The following is an 18,197-nucleotide window of genomic DNA, read 5'->3' as shown; positions in this document are numbered from 1 at the left end:
CGTCATATCAATACTCTGTTGATAACAACGCGTGGCAAAAGATGATTCGTCCCGGTAAATCCCATCCCATTCAACAGCTGACGCAACACCCGTTGATTGAGGACACATGTACGGTCAAACAGATAATGGTTTCTTAGCTTTTCAAGATGCCCACGTCTCACGTGATTAATTAATACAATCCCATCAGATAATCTACTATTAACTTTTTATCATGACATCTGACAAAAATTAAAGTTCTCTCACTCATCCAATCAAAAGGATACACTTGTCCCCCCTCCCTCACCCTCTATCTGTTTCTGTGTGTGTGTGTGTTTGTGTGTGTGAAAAGATGTAGTGGAAGTGTGAAGGTGGAATGTGACATGTCCACAATTAACTAATTAAGGAGTATAGATACAGGTGGTTGCAATTGTATTGGAACTCAGGCATATGAAAATGATGTTGTAATAAATTTATGATTGGATTTGGTGATGGGTATACACCATACTCCAATCAGTGAGTTGTTATATATATCTGTGTGTGTTTATATATATATATATATATATATATATATATATATATATATATCATAGGCCAAAGGGCAATGAGTAGAATTATTGTTTTTTCTTCTTTGTAATGAATGACCTCTTTGGAAGGGCATGGTACATCACATGCGACCCTGGAAGCTTCACAGCAGCTGCATTAATTCAAGGTATTGTTTAGAAATATTCCGAGTTCATTTAAGAATATATATATATATATATTTCGAGTTAAGTTTCATTTCATTTTCTTTCTTAGTAGCTTATGAGAAAGTGACATGGATTTCATATGTTCATTTTTGCACATAATTGGACGTGAGCAAAATAGTTATAATAGGTTCAATTATAGTAGTTATAATAGGTTCAATTATACTTACTATAACATCTGCCATAAAGTTCACGTTACATATTTTACTTTTGTCTCGTTATTTTCTCATCCAATAATATATTAATATTTGTGATCGCAATTCTTTATATGGGTTGGACAAGTAGCTATGCGATAATTTAATTTTATATACATATATATATATCTAGAGAGAGAAAATCCTCTTGAGAGGTGAATATCCTACTTACAGAAGAAATGATACAAAGTCAAATAGTTCGGAAGGTTTTTTTTCCTCATCAAGTAAAAAATCAAAATGGCCGACCAGCCGGCTCTTCTAAAGAGCAGGTCAATGCATATAAAGAACTGATCGAGCTTTCCTCTTGTTCTCTACACAAAATTGGTATGTGAATATCGGCACTGACCAATGAAGATGGATTATATACAAGAATTTCATTCAATAGGTGACCACTGTACTTCAGAAATTTGAGATTGGTCGCATCAATCTTGATCTCACAACCATTTAGTTCATCTGATGACCCAAAGTAGGGCAAATCATCTATTGTCAAGCTCGTAAGCGTGGGAATAGAAACTGTGATACTCTTCAAATTCATCCATTCACAGTCCAACATAGCCAACTCTTGAAGAACTGGGCAGCTAGAGAATAATTTTTGGGTTGAGTAATCGTCTGGGAATGTAACAAGACACAGGTGCAATCCCATCCCATTCAACAGCTGACGCAACACCCGTTGATTGAGGACACATGTACGGTCAAACAGATAATGTGTCTTAGCTTTTCAAGATGCCCACGTCTCACGTGATTAATTAATACAATCCCATCAGATAATCTACTATTAACTTTTTATCATGACATCTGACAAAAATTAAAGTTCTCTCACTCATCCAATCAAAAGGATACACTTGTCCCCCCTCCCTCACCCTCTATCTGTTTCTCTCTGTGTGTGTGTGTGTGTGTGTGAAAAGATGTAGTGGAAGTGTGAAGGTGGAATGTGACATGTCCACAATTAACTAATTAAGGAGTATAGATACAGGTGGTTGCAATTGTATTGGAACTCAGGCATATGAAAATGATGTTGTAATAAATTTATGATTGGATTTGGTGATGGGTATACACCATACTCCAATCAGTGAGTTGTTATATATATCTGTGTGTGTTTATATATATATATATATATATATATATATATATATATCATAGGCCAAAGGGCAATGAGTAGAATTATTGTTTTTTCTTCTTTGTAATGAATGACCTCTTTGGAAGGGCATGGTACATCACATGCGACCCTGGAAGCTTCACAGCAGCTGCATTAATTCAAGGTATTGTTTAGAAATATTCCGAGTTCATTTAAGAATATATATATATATATTTCGAGTTAAGTTTCATTTCATTTTCTTTCTTAGTAGCTTATGAGAAAGTGACATGGATTTCATATGTTCATTTTTGCACATAATTGGACGTGAGCAAAATAGTTATAATAGGTTCAATTATAGTAGTTATAATAGGTTCAATTATACTTACTATAACATCTGCCATAAAGTTCACGTTACATATTTTACTTTTGTCTCGTTATTTTCTCATCCAATAATATATTAATATTTGTGATCGCAATTCTTTATATGGGTTGGACAAGTAGCTATGCGATAATTTAATTTTATATATATATATATATATATATATATATATATATATATACATACATATTGCAATGATTATAAGTTGTTCTTACGAATTTTTGTCCCCTTAGAAGATCGAGATGTGAAATTGATCGTTATGTATGAAAAATGCACGGTGAACAAGTGTGGGTTGCGGTAGATTAGTTGTCAATGACAAGCTTATATATGTCTTAAGGCTCTGAATCTAGTATCCAAGTTGGATGGGGAGACTGGAGAGGGTTGATTTTGACAAAATCCAAAGCTAACAAGTCAATAGAAGTGGTCTCACAAATAATTATTTTAGACAACACTTGGAATTGGTCTCATCAATACATGAATGCAATAATATTCTATAAATCCCTAGACCTTTTCCCCATCTTCATTTTTGTTCTTCATCTTCTAGGTGCAATGGTATGCATCGCATTTACTTCTCATCAAAATTCTATACTCTACAATATATATATATATTAGGGGCATACCTGAGGAAAAATAAAAAATAAAAACTATAAAAACATAGCCAAACAGCCCACACAAGAAAAAGAACAGCCATATTGGAGCCCAAAACTAAAGCCCAAACTAATCGAGGCAAAAATCCAACTCAACCCAATCCAATCCAGGACCATTAACAAGTAACGTTTTTGTGGTAGGAACAATATTTTTGCTAACAAGTAACCATAATAACCACCAATCTCGGATCAGCCCGTTGGAATTTATTATTATTATTATTATTATTATTATAATATTGTAATTTGATCTAATTTTTTGTTCGAGTGACCGTTAGCGAAATTTCATTACACCCATTACATTGTGTAACGGGCACATTCAATCGTATGATACATGCACGGACATACGTGTTACACAAACGGTTCGAATAAGCATGTTGGAAGGTACGATGGGGACATCATTTTAATGTTAAATATGTTTATATAAGAGAACTCGTAGTTCTAGTAATTGTTGGACTTGGACTCCTCAAGGTATCAAACGAGGCTGGTGTGATGATTGATATGATTCCTGACAAATAATTTTATACCACACCAACCCTTAACAAACTAATGGGCAATTAAAAATCCAATGATAAGACTCTTTCCTTTTTGGTAAAAGTACACTATGGTAGTAGATTAAAGTGTTTGTTCTAGAAAATATATATATATATATATATATTATCAGTTCTAGAAAAAGTGAAAAATCTCAAATTCTGGAAGTATAAGCCCACGGTAATGCCGTGTAAAAGGCGAATGTAGAAGAAATTTCAACACAGTGACATACATAGCCCAAAAGGCGGCTTACGGAAGCTAAATAAATTAAGAAAGTTCAATACTCTTTAAAGAAATTTAATATATAAAGAAAAATATATATATTCTAGAAGCACTTTGAAACATCCAAAAAGAAAAATATTTTAGAAAAAAATATATATATCCTAGAAGCACTTTGTAAAAATAGATTTATATGTGTTTGGGAGTCTATATTTGATCCTTGTACCCTCTTTCTCCCCTTTAACAAGTAACCATTAATTCTTAACATTCTTGTTTTAAAAAAATTAAAAATAATTAAAATAATTTCTTCTCATTTCTTTTTTGAAACATGATTACTATCATTTTTATTTTATTTTATTAATCCATCAAACAATAAGATATTATCTTCGTTTTTTTTTTTCTTTTTCTGGTGACTAATGTTATCATTTTATTTCTTTCTTTTTGTAGTGTACCAAATATAACTTGACAAAAAGTCAGAATAATTTTTGAAATAATAAAAAGGGTTAAATGCTCTAACACCCCCTCAAGTTTACATTTATTACTCATATATTCAACTAGTGAAAAAAGAGAGTCTAAATCTCCTTTTAGGTTTGGTTAACTTTGTCTTGACACCTCCTTTCGTTAATTAATCACCATAAATGAGTTTGAAACCAACTAGGGCATAAATGACGTGGACCTTTTGTTTCATTTTTTATTGAGTTTTGGATGTTTAATTTAGGCATATGATTGGTAAAGCTAATTATATGTTTCACGCTCATTAATGTTTTAGTGTTTTCAATCAATTCAATTCATAAAATGAAGCGAGGCAAATGAAAAAAAAAATAAAAGAAAATAAAAGAAAAGAATAAATAAATAGAGAAAAAAATATGAACATTATATAAAATATATTAATTAATCCTTGATTTGTATTATTGGCTTAATAAGTTAAATTGTATATCATAATTCAAAATCAATTTCATAATAATTTCATTTGATTTATATATATATTCATAATATTATTGAATTTCATAATAATTTCATTGCATTGATTTAAATTAAAAATTATGAACGAAATCATGTTAGAAACCCTAGATGTTTTTTGGATTTTACGTGACATGACCAATTATGGGTGTATTCCATATTCTTACACATATGGTACATGCACTTCTTTAATTTATGGTTTATGCCTAAATTAAAATGATATATCTAAGTTAATTTAGGTTGATACTTGTGTCCCGATTAAAATGATTTAAATTGGAAAATAGTAGTTTAGGCATTATATTTTTTACATTAATTGATTATTAACTTTTCTAACAATCAACTAACTGAAAGAGGGTGTTAGGGCAAAGTTAACTAAACTTGATGACAGATTTAAGTTTTATTTCATTAGTTCAATCTGTGAGTAATAAAGACAAATAAAAAAAAAAATTTGTTAGACTATTTAACCTTAATTAAAAATAAAAAATTTTTGTAACTTCAATAAACGTAAGCGGAGCTCGTCAATCTAATTTAATCATAACAAATTAATGGAATCAAAACAATGTCCATTACTCAATACAAAATCAATGATCAAACGAAACTTAAAATTTGACTAATGGTCAGAATTTAATTTTATTTATTTTTAGGTGAGAGAAAACTTTGTTAACAATATTAGATGGAAATGACTTTTGGACGGCAAGGAATTTGGTGAGAAGAAACTTGCTGCTTCCACGTGGAAACATTGTGGGAGTGGACATATTATTACAACAATGTGGCCAACGAGTGTATATTTTTTATATATTATATTCGATTCGTTCAAATTGTCAAGTTTGACTGGCCAATTGGAAATCAGACCTGCTTTCAGAAGAAGCAAAGACGAAATTACTTTTAAAGCCTTAGATATATTGATATATACGGACAAAAAACAGCTCTTGACTTTGTTTTCTGCCATTGCTCTCGCCAATTTTTAACATAAAAACCCTTGAAAAAGTAACCAATAATAATGTTAAAATGTCAACGCAACACTACTCCGTATTATGTTTAAAACGTGATTATATAGTAATTTATATTTTGACAAGAAAAAGAACAAAGAAAAAGATTTTCATTTACTATTATTAAATTTTATAATTGTGATGTAATAGATATAGGCGTGGCCATGGATCCATTATCACACGGATTCGGTCAGTGGAATGACGATTAAATTCGCAAATTGAGTTTTATTTAAATTATTTATTATTATTATTTTTAATTAATATTATTTATTATTTATTTGTCTTTAACCTAATAGATAAAATTTTATTTATTAATATTAATTTATATATTTAAATAATTATTAACTAATACAATACATTCTTAGAGTCCATTAAATTATCATTAACTAATTAAATTGACTAACATATTATTTGAAAATATATATATAAATTTCACGAATCGGACTCACGTATCAGATCGGATTTTTAACGGTCTAATTCGTGATCCGATCTATGAGTTACGGATTTATGAATAATGTTGTGGGTGTAACAATGCAATCTGATCGGACCGAATAGGATCGAATTCGCGGATACATGAATTATTTACCCACCCCTAAATAGATAGGACATACATTTGAACCTATTCGTTAAATCGATCAAAACAAAGAAAACTCATTTTTGACTAAACAAATAGGTCTAAATAACATTACTCATAAATTATAAATCACAATTGGGTCCTTAGCTCAGTGGTAGAGCATTTGACTGCAGATCAAGAGGTCACCAGTTCGAACCCGGTAGGGCCCTCAAGTTCTTTTCCATTTACCTTCTTGAAAAAAAAATATTTTAATCACTTAATCCTACTACTTTTATTATCTTCCTAAATTACAAGGAAGTTTATATCAAAACTTGATATGCATTATTATTATTATTTAATATTTTGTTTAACTAGTCTATGACCATGACACTATGTATAATGTTTGGTGTTTTTAATAAGAATGATTAGTCCATTTGATAAATTTTATAGTTAAATAATTATACAATTTTTCTAAAAAAAAAAACACCATCAAATATGTTGATCTCTAATATATACGTGGATCATCAATTTTAATTATTCTTCTTATAAAAATTTCAAAATACATATAATATATCCTTAATAATTAAAATTAAAATTATTATTTTAACTTAAGGGCATTTTAAGTAGTTGAGTATTCAAATGTTTTCTAAATAACTTTTTTGTTTTGTTTTGTTTTTGGCACAGTTCCTATAAGCTTCGATCAACGACAACCGGTGTTCGTTGACGGGGGCTGTATTAATGTCGAATTCTCAGGGGTATTTGTGTAAATGACTGTTCCTCACCAAAGTCCCTCTGATTGGCTTCTAGAAGGTCAATAACGTGGCAATGGGTGAACCGATAAGACCATGCCACTTCTACAATCAGATCTAACTGCGACCCTTATTCGAATCTATAATTACGATGCTGACCTAATTTATTTTTCTTTTCGTTATTGGGGATAAAAATCAATATGGTGGTCTTAAATTACCAAAAAAGCCTCACTCTTTTTCCTTTTCCCCTTTTTGGTTTCACATGTCCGTGGGTCGAAACATACGGAGTAATAGATATTAGATAGATGGAGTAATTTTTTTGGTATTTCGGGATAATAACAAAGTAGCATTTTCCCTTCAATAAATATTGAGTCTATTTAGCCCGATAAATAAAAACCTACTATTTTATCGAGTCTACGTGACTATTTATGTGTCAAATATAATTGGACACATATTAAAATATAAGGTAATTAACTATTTAAAAAGTTATAGACATTTTTTTTTAGGTTTTATCTTAATCTAGTTTCCTCGTTAACAATTAAAGTTTCAACTTTCAATCATCATGTATATCAATCACATTGTATATTGATAAGAACTCTTGAGATACTTCAGACATCTCCATATATAATTAGATTTTGTATCTCCTGTTATATATAAAACATCTGTCTTTGATCATTAATATATATCAATTACTTTGATAGGCATTTGTTAATTGTTATAATGATCAAAACTGATGATATATATGACTCCCAGAAACAAAAATAAAGAGTGTAATTTTAATTTTTTAAGGAAACAAATAAGATGCATATTTAAGTTTCAAATCTAAGGATAGGGTGTTTTATGGAAACAAATAAGAGTATTAATAATGCATATTTAAGATGAAATTTTAGAATAATCACGTCATATTTTATTGCTGTCGGTTTTAAGTCGGGATATTAAAGTAGTCAATAATATCATTTTCCATAAATATTTATCATTTTACATTTACCTTAATTACATAAAAGAGTCTTGCTATTTAGCCCGGCAAATAAAAGCATACTAGTTCACCCAATCTATGTGGCTATTTATGTGTCAAATATAATAGGACCTATATTAAAATATAAGGTAATTAACTATTTAGAAAGTTGTAATCTTTTTTTTAGGTTTCATCTTAATCTAGTATTTTTGTTAGGCGATTAAAGTGTCAATTACCATGTATATCAAATTGTGTATTTGTTATATATATACATGACATTGTATTTCTGTAAGAACTCTTGAGATATTTCAGACATCTCCTATATATAATTATATTGTGTATCCCTTGTTATATTTAAACATTGTATCTTTGATCATTAATATACACCAATTATTTTGATATGCATTTGTGAATTGTTATAATGATCAAAACTAATAATTTATCTGATTCCAAATACATTGTAATTTTTGTTGTAGATTTTATATAAATCAAATTCTTATATTTGATTACCATGAAACTTGTTGTAAAAAAAAAAGAAAAAAGATGATGATGATGATGATGATGATACAACCATAAATGGAAAAAAAAGAAAAAAGAAAAAGGAAATAGGTTATGAAAAACTGAAAAATAAGAAAGGAAAAAGAGACGTATTTTATGGAAATAAATAATAGTAATAACGATACATATTTAAGTTGAAATTCTAGAATAACCACGTCATATTTTATCTATATTGGTTTTAAGTAAAATATGACGGTTTTAAGTCCGGGTATTAAAACTGTCAATAATATCATTTTTCTAAATAAAATAATCACTTACCATCTATTTACTATAAATAAATATTTATAGTTGGCACATTCAAATAAATCTTGTAGTTACATATTCTCCTTTAGTAATTCAAATAGCAACAAATGACCATGAAATCCACATGTTTCTTATCACAAGTTATAAGACACCCGCATTCTTCATGCATTTTCACCTTTGCCCGACTTTATGCTCCATATTTTCTTCTAGCTTGCTATGATTATTCCAACTGTGAAATTTTAGTTGAGGTAATCCCTTAAAATGTTAACTCCTCGAAGAAGAAAAAAGAAGCTAAAAGAAGCTAACTTAGACAACTCAAACATAATAACACCAAAAACAAATCAAGAGAATAAAAAGATGAAATGGTTCATTTTCTTCAATTTTATTGGATAATTTTGCATCCTAAATTCGGTTAAGTTCTTTCATGACCTTATATGATACTAGATAGAGGATGGGGGGAAATTAAAGACTGATTTTTAGATGCATCTAGGGCAAGAGTTTGGGAGTTCATAAGATAACACAAGCTAATAGGCAAAAAAAACATATATAAGAAATAATTTTATAAATTACTATTTTAGGAGCATTATATAAAAAAAAATTCATATATATAAGAGGACCTAAATATAGTAGCCAGTGGGCCGATTGTTACAATAAACATAGACACAAGACATATTATGACTTAAATCGTGATATAGTCGCATGATTTTAGTCATTCCAAACTAGCAAGTTGGTAACAAAGTTTCAGAGATAGAACACTTGTACGTGTGTGATCCAACACCATGACTAGTGAATCAATGAAAATTAACTCACTAAACTCCACTTTTCCAAATGAGAGGTTTGAGTGTTGGAGTTCTGTTACTTTTGTTTGAGCTAGTGGGAAAAAAAAAAAAAATTATCCATGCATGAGAGGGAGGGTATATTGGTAAACAAGTCCAAATGGCATAATAAAAATTTTATTTAAAGATAAAGGGCACTTTACCTACCCTTATATTCCATTTAAAATACTTGTGAACTTTTTGAGTTTGGTTTTGGATATTTTGGGAAACAAAAAAGATACAAATAAATTACAGAGATGGATATTTGCCCCCCAAAAAAAAAAAATAATAATAATAATAGAAAGAGAAGGTGGGTAGGAGGGAAGCCTCTATGAAAGTGGTTCGATCTTCTCTCATCTTTCGTCAATGGTGGTGTTCACACGCTAAATTCTTGTTCTCTTCGCGTTGTCCTTTTCAATCCCTTCTATTGTTTCTTTAAATCACCTATCAATCCTCCAACAATTCTGGTTATAACCAATTTCCTCTCAACTCTCACGTGTACCTTGCATAGGTTTGTTTCTCTTTTTTCTCGATAATTTTAACCTCAATCGGCTTCTGAAATCCGAGTCTCCCAGGCTGGTCATCAAGCTTTTCAATTTTTGTAAAGAAACCCAATTTTTTTTTTTTTTTTTTCTCTTCTTTTCTCTCTCTGTGTTTTGGATCAACGGGATCAAATTTTGTTTGATATTTTGCTCAAATTTGGAGATCCATTTCGTCCTCAGATCGAGAAATCCGCAGAATTGAAGCTTAGATACGTAAGAATCGAGGCTTTGTGATATCTCTCTTCTTTTTGTGGTTTTGTTCACAAACCCATTTGATTGAAAAGGTTGAGAATTGGAGATTTGATTTGATGGGAAATTGTTGTGTGACACCATCTGTTGTTGATTCTGATAACAAGCAAAAGGGAAAGCACAAAACTAACCCATTTGCTATTGACTATGGTGCGAACCATACATCTGGGAATGGTAAATCCAAGTCCTATGTATTGGCCACCCCAACTGGTCATGAAATTGAGCAGACCTACGTCCTGGGTCGTGAGCTCGGTCGTGGCGAATTCGGGGTTACGTATTTGTGTACTGATAAATCTTCAGGGGAAGTGTTTGCTTGTAAGTCAATATCAAAGAAGAAGCTAAGGACTCAAGTGGATGTAGAGGATGTGAGGAGGGAGGTTGAGATCATGAAGCATTTGCCTAAGCATCCCAATATAGTGAGCTTGAAGGACACTTACGAGGACGAAAACGCGGTCCACTTGGTGATGGAGCTGTGTGAGGGTGGTGAATTGTTTGATCGGATTGTTGCAAGGGGGCATTATACAGAGCGTGCAGCCGCTGCCGTGACTAAAACAATTGTTGAAGTTATTGAGGTGAAGATTCTCTTTCTTTTGTTATGATGTTAAATAATTGCTTCCATTTGCATTTAGTTTTCCTTTTTCCAATTTTAAGTTTATTGGCTATTTGTTAGATTTTTACTATGTAGAGTACTAGAATTTCACTTGATACTATGAATAGTAGCATAACTATAATGTGTATACAATTATATAACTGTGCAGCGAAGGACAATTTTTCCATTTGGATTAGTGAATGGATTTGAGTTTAAATAAAGATTGTTTATGAAGTGGATATTAGATCAGAGTTAAGAAGACATGTTGTATTGCAATCCTTGTAGAGTTGGAATCCGACATAGATTTCAAATAAATCCGACATAGTTGATATTGAATACTAAATGGAACCTTATATTGCTAGTTTTTCTGGGAATTGTTTTGCTTGCGGAGTTGAAACAGTATTGATTCAATCGACTTTTGAATGTTTTATGGTTAGCTTTTATGGTTTATAGATGGTATATTTTATTAGCTTGCTTTTGTGGCTTGGTTGTTGGAGTTGAGGGAATTCAAGTCCTGTTGAAGGCAAATCCTATTCCCTTTATGGTTTTCTATTTATAAAATTTTTTTTCTGCCAATATTTAGCTTTTATGGGTAATAGATGCTGTATTTTACTAGCTTGCTTTTGTGGCTTTGTGGTTGGAGTTGATGGAATTTAAGTCCTGTTGAAGGCAAATCCTGATTCCCTTTATCATTTTGTCTTTGTAAAACTTTTTTCTGCCAATACTTTTTGTTTCTTAAATAGCATACCTTGGTTCTGTTACAATATTCCAGATCCCTTTCTTTCATGGTAAATTGTTGAGAAGTCTGTTGTATGTGCCATTGTTGTGTATCTTTTAATCTTATCCAACTTTAACATGGTAACTGCAATTTTGGGTCACTTTGATGGTTGTGTCCTGGTAAGCACTGTCTGTGCTCAAATTCAGTGGCATCGATTTTCATCTTTTTTGCTGAAAAAAATAACTTTTCAACATGCTACGGAGTATAGATTTACTGTTCTCTGCTGTGTTGCAGATGTGTCACAAGCATGGGGTTATGCATCGGGATCTCAAGCCGGAGAACTTTTTGTTTGCAGACAAGAAGGAAACAGCACCCTTGAAAGCAATTGATTTTGGGTTGTCGGTGTTCTTTAAGCCTGGTAATGCCTTCTGCTAGCTATTGTATTTGAATGATTTGTTTTTCTGGCATCATCAATAGTGATCCCTTCGTTTACATTGGCTGAGGTTTTTACAATTTTGCAGGTGAGAGATTTAATGAGATTGTAGGAAGTCCTTACTACATGGCTCCTGAGGTGCTAAAACGAAACTATGGTCAAGAAATAGATATCTGGAGCGCTGGAGTAATCCTCTACATCTTACTTTGTGGTGCCCCCCCATTTTGGGCAGGTCAGTTTCTGTGTAATAAATGCGGGAACTTAGCAATATTGTTTTTGTGGTGCAAATAAGAGTGAATGTGCTAATGTCTGCACATTTATGGGTCATAATTACAGAAATGCTCTTGTAGTTTGTAGCGTTTAATGAGAACATTCCATATATATTTTTGGGTTTTGTGGATGGTTGGAAAACAGTCCATTTGGAGAAGTAAGATGGGGAGGATAGAGAAAGAATAACCAGTAACTTAAATGTGTGTGTGTGTGTGTGTGAGAGAGAGAGAGAGAGTTCATTGCTAAAAGCTCCAGGATGACACTATAAGGTATACGTTGTGCTTAGAGCTAGCTGTCATGCGAGGAAATACCACTCAGCGCAAAGGTTATTTTTTTGGGTTGGGGTGAGGGACAGATGCAGGATTTTTTGCTGGGGAGGCAAAAAGGTGCAGGATTGTTCTGAGAGACTTATTTAGAGAAGGGTAATATATATTTTCCATGACATTTGTTTGTTTCTTTTTGTTCCCTTAAAAACAAACTAAAGGGGATTCTCTGCCAAGTATTTAGGACATTTCTAAAATTTACTTCAATAAGTTTGGATGAGAAGTAGAATTATGTGATAGCATAATTATGAGCCTATTAGTAAAAAAAAATAAGGTTACATGTTTAAACCATTCTGTGTCATTGATTATGAGTTAAAACAAATCGGTATGATTGTAAATTGGAGGTTTTCCTTTTCAGGACTTTGCAATACTGGAGTCATGTATTTTCCATGTTTTTTATTGTGAGTTTCCATCTTATCTCAATATCTATTTTATTACTATGCAGAAACTGAACAAGGAGTTGCCCGAGCAATCATTCGGTCTGTTGTAGACTTTAAGAAAGATCCTTGGCCCATAGTTTCTGAAAATGCAAAAGACCTTGTAAAGAAGATGCTCAACCCTGACCCTAAGCAACGGCCTACTGCTCAGGAAGTGCTCGGTAATGTTTAATTCTGTTAAAATGGCAATATTTTGTAATTATGAATTATTTGTTGCACAGTAAATTGAGTGAGCATAATGCAACAAAGTCCAAAGTATTTGAGGTCAGCTTTGTTAATATGATTTCAATTAAACAGCATGTTGTTATACCTTTCCACACAGTTCTTTGCTACACATAGTCAAATGATTCTCTTATTCTCTCTCCAATTGGTGCTACTTCCACTCTCACAAATGTATGCATTTTAATTTTGTTCTTTCTTGTCTTACCACACACCCGTCTCAGTATCAGTCTTTTGGTCATGCTAAATTTTTATTGTTTACTAACTGTTCAACATTCTGTCTTATATGGTATAGATGTTCTAATTGACTTTTCTTTAGAATATATCTTTAAACTTTAAGATGTACACGTTGATCGCATAATATGCTAAAAGCACTACCTGTCCTTTAATTCTGTAAGTAACATCATCTCATTTGTCTCCAATCTTTATAACTAATCGAGTCTAGGTAATGAAACTGTTCGCTTTTTAATATCTCAGACTCTCAATCTTCACTACATTCCCGATTATGTTCTTATTTTTGCTAAAATGTCATTCTGAGGTATTCAGTTATGGTTATAATTATATTACACCCTTGTTGTTCTAAAGCTTTTCACTAGATCTCTAATCAAAATTCACATGTTATTTTCACAATCAAAATAATATCACCAGTAAATAGCATAAATTATGAAACCTCATTCGGAATATGTTTTATCTGTTCCTCTCTATTCTATAATTAAAGGCAAAAGATAAGATTATGATGTTTACCTCTTCTGTAACTTTACTAAAGTTCAGAATTTATATATATGACCTTTTTTTTTTTTTTTTTTTTTTTTTTTTTAAGAATCTCTTACTACTTTTTTTACTTCAATTTTTTACAAATTTTTATTTTGGAAATATTTTTACATTTTTAGTCTTGTTTCAAATTTTATTCACTTATTTCTTGTTGAGCAATGTCATCTGTCTCGAAGTTCCCTTTAATTATGATCTTTTTTCCCTCTAATCTTCTTAGAATTTCTTCTCTTTTTTTTTGGGCAAGGATTCTTAGAATTCTTTTGATATTATTTTGATACATAAGATGGATTTCCTATTTCACGTTGCTTTAGTTTCATTTCAATGTTACTTCTTTTAGCATCTTATTTTTCAATAATTGTACTTTCTTTCCTTTAGAGTTCCACCACCCAGTTTTTAAGTTTGTGATCTATATAAATATAAAACCTTAAACTATATTGTAATGTCCAGATCTCTTCTGGAATATACTTAAAATCTTTGCAATGAACTCTTCTAGTTGAAAGACAAATCAATTATACTTATCGAAAAAAAAAAAGAAAAAGAAAAAGACAATCAATTTGATTTGGTCTTTTCATATTTCTATTTAAAAATTGTATTTTCTATCATAAGATTATATGCCACTGGCTCATTGCAAAGTTTAGGATAACCTCCCCAGTATCATTCATATCTCCAAGTCCGTGTCTTCCATGCACCATTTCACATACCTTCCACAATCCACAACTATTTCCTTTATTAAAGTATCAACCTATAAACTTAATAAAAAAGAAAAAGAAAAAATGAGTGTCTCAAACCTATATATAAATTTATCTCCTTAGGGTTTATTTGAATTGATTCATTCACATGTTAATAAAATTGTATTTTAATTTGTGTGTGTAATATGGAGAGTGCATGTGTTCATTTTATTAGTTATATATCCTCCAATATAATGTTTTTTATTGTTATCCTTTACAGATACAACTTTTCTTTTTAAACTCCTATAACTATTAGATCCATTACATTTTCAAGTCTCTATGTCAGTGTAATAGAGATCGTACTATTTCTTTCACTCAGAAAAAAATGTTCACTACCATCAAAATCCTAGAAAGGAAATATGAAAAAAAATCTAAACCACGATTGCTACTCATTAATTGCAGATCATCCTTGGTTGCAAAATGCCAAGGCAGCTCCGAATGTCTCTTTAGGTGAAACTGTGAGAGCAAGGCTCAAGCAATTCTCAGTAATGAACAAGCTCAAGAAAAGAGCTCTAAAGGTATTGTCTCAAAGCTCTATTAAATAAACAAATACATTAATGTTGTTTGCTTTTCTGCTTGAGAAGATTTTGTCAGGCTGGTTGATCTTTGTTGGATCTGGTCATGTACAGTTTTATACGCATACTAGGTTACTAAATTGGTTTCTGAATCAACAGGTGATTGCTGAGCATTTGTCGGTGGAGGAAGTGGCTGGCATAAAGGAGGGATTCCAATTGATGGATACCGACAACAAGGGGAAGATAAATATTGATGAGCTAAGAGTAGGGTTGCACAAGCTTGGCCATCATATCCCTGATGCAGATATTCAGATTCTTATGGAAGCTGTGAGTACTATCCTCTAATTTATACATCGTTTTTTTAGCCTCGTTCTCGTTTAGAGGTTTGAATACATGATCTTAACGAACTTGATTTGGGTTTGGATATATGCCCTCTGATCAATATATACTATGGTTTAAGATAATGTTTGGTCAGTTTGCCTTGTATATATTATGTTTGTTTTCACATTGAACACATTTCCAATTAATGGATATCAGCAACAAGGGGAAGATAAATATGACGGAGTCTTGCCAAATTAACTACATTACACCTAAGATCTTTAGTACTTCAAATTTTTTATTTTTTTTACCAGATATTTGTTTGGAAGATAATTAGAGGCTGTTTTTACAGGGTGATGTAAATAACGATGGATATCTAGACTGTGGAGAGTTTGTAGCAATTTCTGTTCACCTAAGAAAGTTGGGTAGTGATGATCACCTTCTTAAAGCATTTGAATTCTTTGATCAAAATCAAAGTGGGTATATAGAGGTCGAAGAGCTAAGGGGTGCCTTAGCTGATGAAGTTGACACCCACAACGATGAGGTCATCAACGCCATTATGCAAGATGTGGACACAGACAAGGTCAGCTATACCTTTTTTTTTTTTTTTTCTCTCTCTCTCATAATTTTTGTTTCTGTTCTTCAATAACTTCAGATTTTTTTGGGTTCAATTAAGTATAAATTAATTGACACTAGACGTGGGGTGTGACTGTGTGTTGATTATGAATATGAATTGACCTTGTAATTATACAATATCAAAGAGTGTGTTTAAAAGTCTCAACTTTGTTGTTAAAAATATTGGAAGGAAAATGGGAATGGTGTAGCAGATAGTTGGAAATCATTCTGAATTAGCAATTATATACACTTTGTGCCTGGAAGCCTTCTTGAGTTGTTTCGTACGCTTGCAGGATGGACGTATTAGTTATGAGGAGTTTGCTGCAATGATGAAGTCTGGCACAGATTGGAGAAAGGCTTCAAGACAATATTCACGAGAACGGTACAATAGTCTCAGCCAGAATTTGATGAAGGATGGATCATTGCAGTTAAACAGCGAGAGTAGCTAACTCAAGGAAAGAAAATTGCTTGTTGATAAGTGAAAATTAAATAAAGAAAAAAATGTAAGTTTTCTTTTATTTTGGCCATCAAAATTTTTTTTTCCTTCAATAGGGCCTGGGTGTAAAATATGTCCTTTTAAATTTTATGTATGTTTCATTTGTTTGGATAGAGTTGCAGAAGTTTAGTGATGGTCGAGAGAGGTGGTTATTTGGGGGTGTATATATGTAAGCATATCTATATTTTTTATAGTAAATTCATGATGAGGCTTTTGTAAGCTGACCGACTCTTGTCAACATACTTTGTTTATATATGGGAATGTATATAAGGCATCTCCATCAAGTTTGAGAACATTTGATTCAAAAGCTATGGGAATGCATATTCCATGTTGTTGCCTTCAAAACTAGCACCAAACCATCCAATCGCTTCAAAATCTATATTTTAGCAGCATTAATTAGCAATGCCAAATGAGAAATGCTTTGGACAGTCAACAATACCAGTGTGTTTTACTTATGGACTAGGATCATCAAAGTTTAAACTTCTCTACATTATTCTAAGCTGAATTTTAGAAACTTTCTCTACATTATCCTAAGTGAATTTTAGAAACTTTGACATGTGGCCTTTATCAGATATTTATGACTCATAATGTAACACATTAGCAAATAAAAAATAAAAAAGTAGTCTCTTATGCTTGAAAACTAGTAGGTTCTTCATGGATTGGTATAGAATTGGTGGTGAAGTTTGCAAATTTGTTGTGATCATTGGTGGGTGTAAACCCTTATTTTCAGTTTAGATTGAAAAACTTGTACTCAAACGGAATCAAATGCATTTACCAACTTGCTGTAATCAACAAATCATATATTTAAAAGAACACAATTATCTCATTGATTTAGATAATGAAGAAATAAAAAAAGAAAAATTGAACAACCTAGCTTTATGTCCGGTGGGAGGAAATCGGAAGGAGGAGAGTTTAGGTTTAAATATAAAAAAAGAATTAGAATAGAGGAAAGACAATGAAAGGTGAAAAAATCGGATAATCTAGTTGCATGATATGAAACGAAAAAAATTCAAATCAAGAATACTGGTAGAGAGAGGCGGGTGGTTGGAAACCAAAAGCTATTTTTCTTTCTCAAAACAAAGCCCTTTTTATCACTAAATTATGTGGAGCATTGTTAACCCTAGATTTAGGTGAAATGATACATATTAAAACTATAACAATTCAACTAAAGATAATTAATGTAGAGAGATAGAGAATCATAATCCTTTATTTAAAGAGGATGGACAGTCCATTGCAAAACCCATGTCAAATTTAGGTTTTGTGAGCGTTTAAATCTAACATATGGATTTGGAAGCGTGTGCTTAAAAATTGAAGCAGGTAACGATTCCGAACAAAAATGAGGACTAAGAAAGAGAAAAATAAAAATTAACTAGGGCATTACAGGGTTC

At 31.5% G+C, this 18,197-nt stretch overlaps 1 protein-coding gene and 1 non-coding gene across 2 annotated transcripts; both read left to right on the top strand.

Annotated features, from left to right (window-relative positions):
* The first annotated feature begins 6,424 nt into the window (after positions 1–6,424).
* Positions 6,425–6,496, top strand: TRNAC-GCA (transfer RNA cysteine (anticodon GCA)). The gene has a single exon. It is a non-coding gene; the product is annotated as a tRNA-Cys (tRNA).
* Positions 6,497–9,871: 3,375 nt separating this feature from the next.
* LOC132313605 (calcium-dependent protein kinase 32-like) lies at positions 9,872–17,102 on the top strand. The gene is made up of 8 exons (XM_059812441.1): positions 9,872–10,949; positions 11,979–12,102; positions 12,206–12,349; positions 13,156–13,308; positions 15,268–15,383; positions 15,540–15,707; positions 16,051–16,281; positions 16,607–17,102. Exons 1-8 carry the CDS (start codon positions 10,437–10,439, stop codon positions 16,760–16,762), a joined length of 1,605 nt encoding a protein of 534 aa, XP_059668424.1. The 5' UTR covers positions 9,872–10,436; the 3' UTR covers positions 16,763–17,102.
* The last annotated feature ends 1,095 nt before the right edge of the window (positions 17,103–18,197 follow it).

This window comes from Cornus florida, unplaced genomic scaffold (assembly GCF_030987335.1).
Source record: "Cornus florida cultivar Cherokee Brave unplaced genomic scaffold, ASM3098733v1 CherokeeBrave_3.0.0_Hap2_Chr06, whole genome shotgun sequence".
Lineage (NCBI taxonomy): Eukaryota > Viridiplantae > Streptophyta > Magnoliopsida > Cornales > Cornaceae > Cornus > Cornus florida.
Note: the sequence above shows the minus strand (reverse complement) of the source record. Positions and strands in the feature narration are given on the sequence as shown.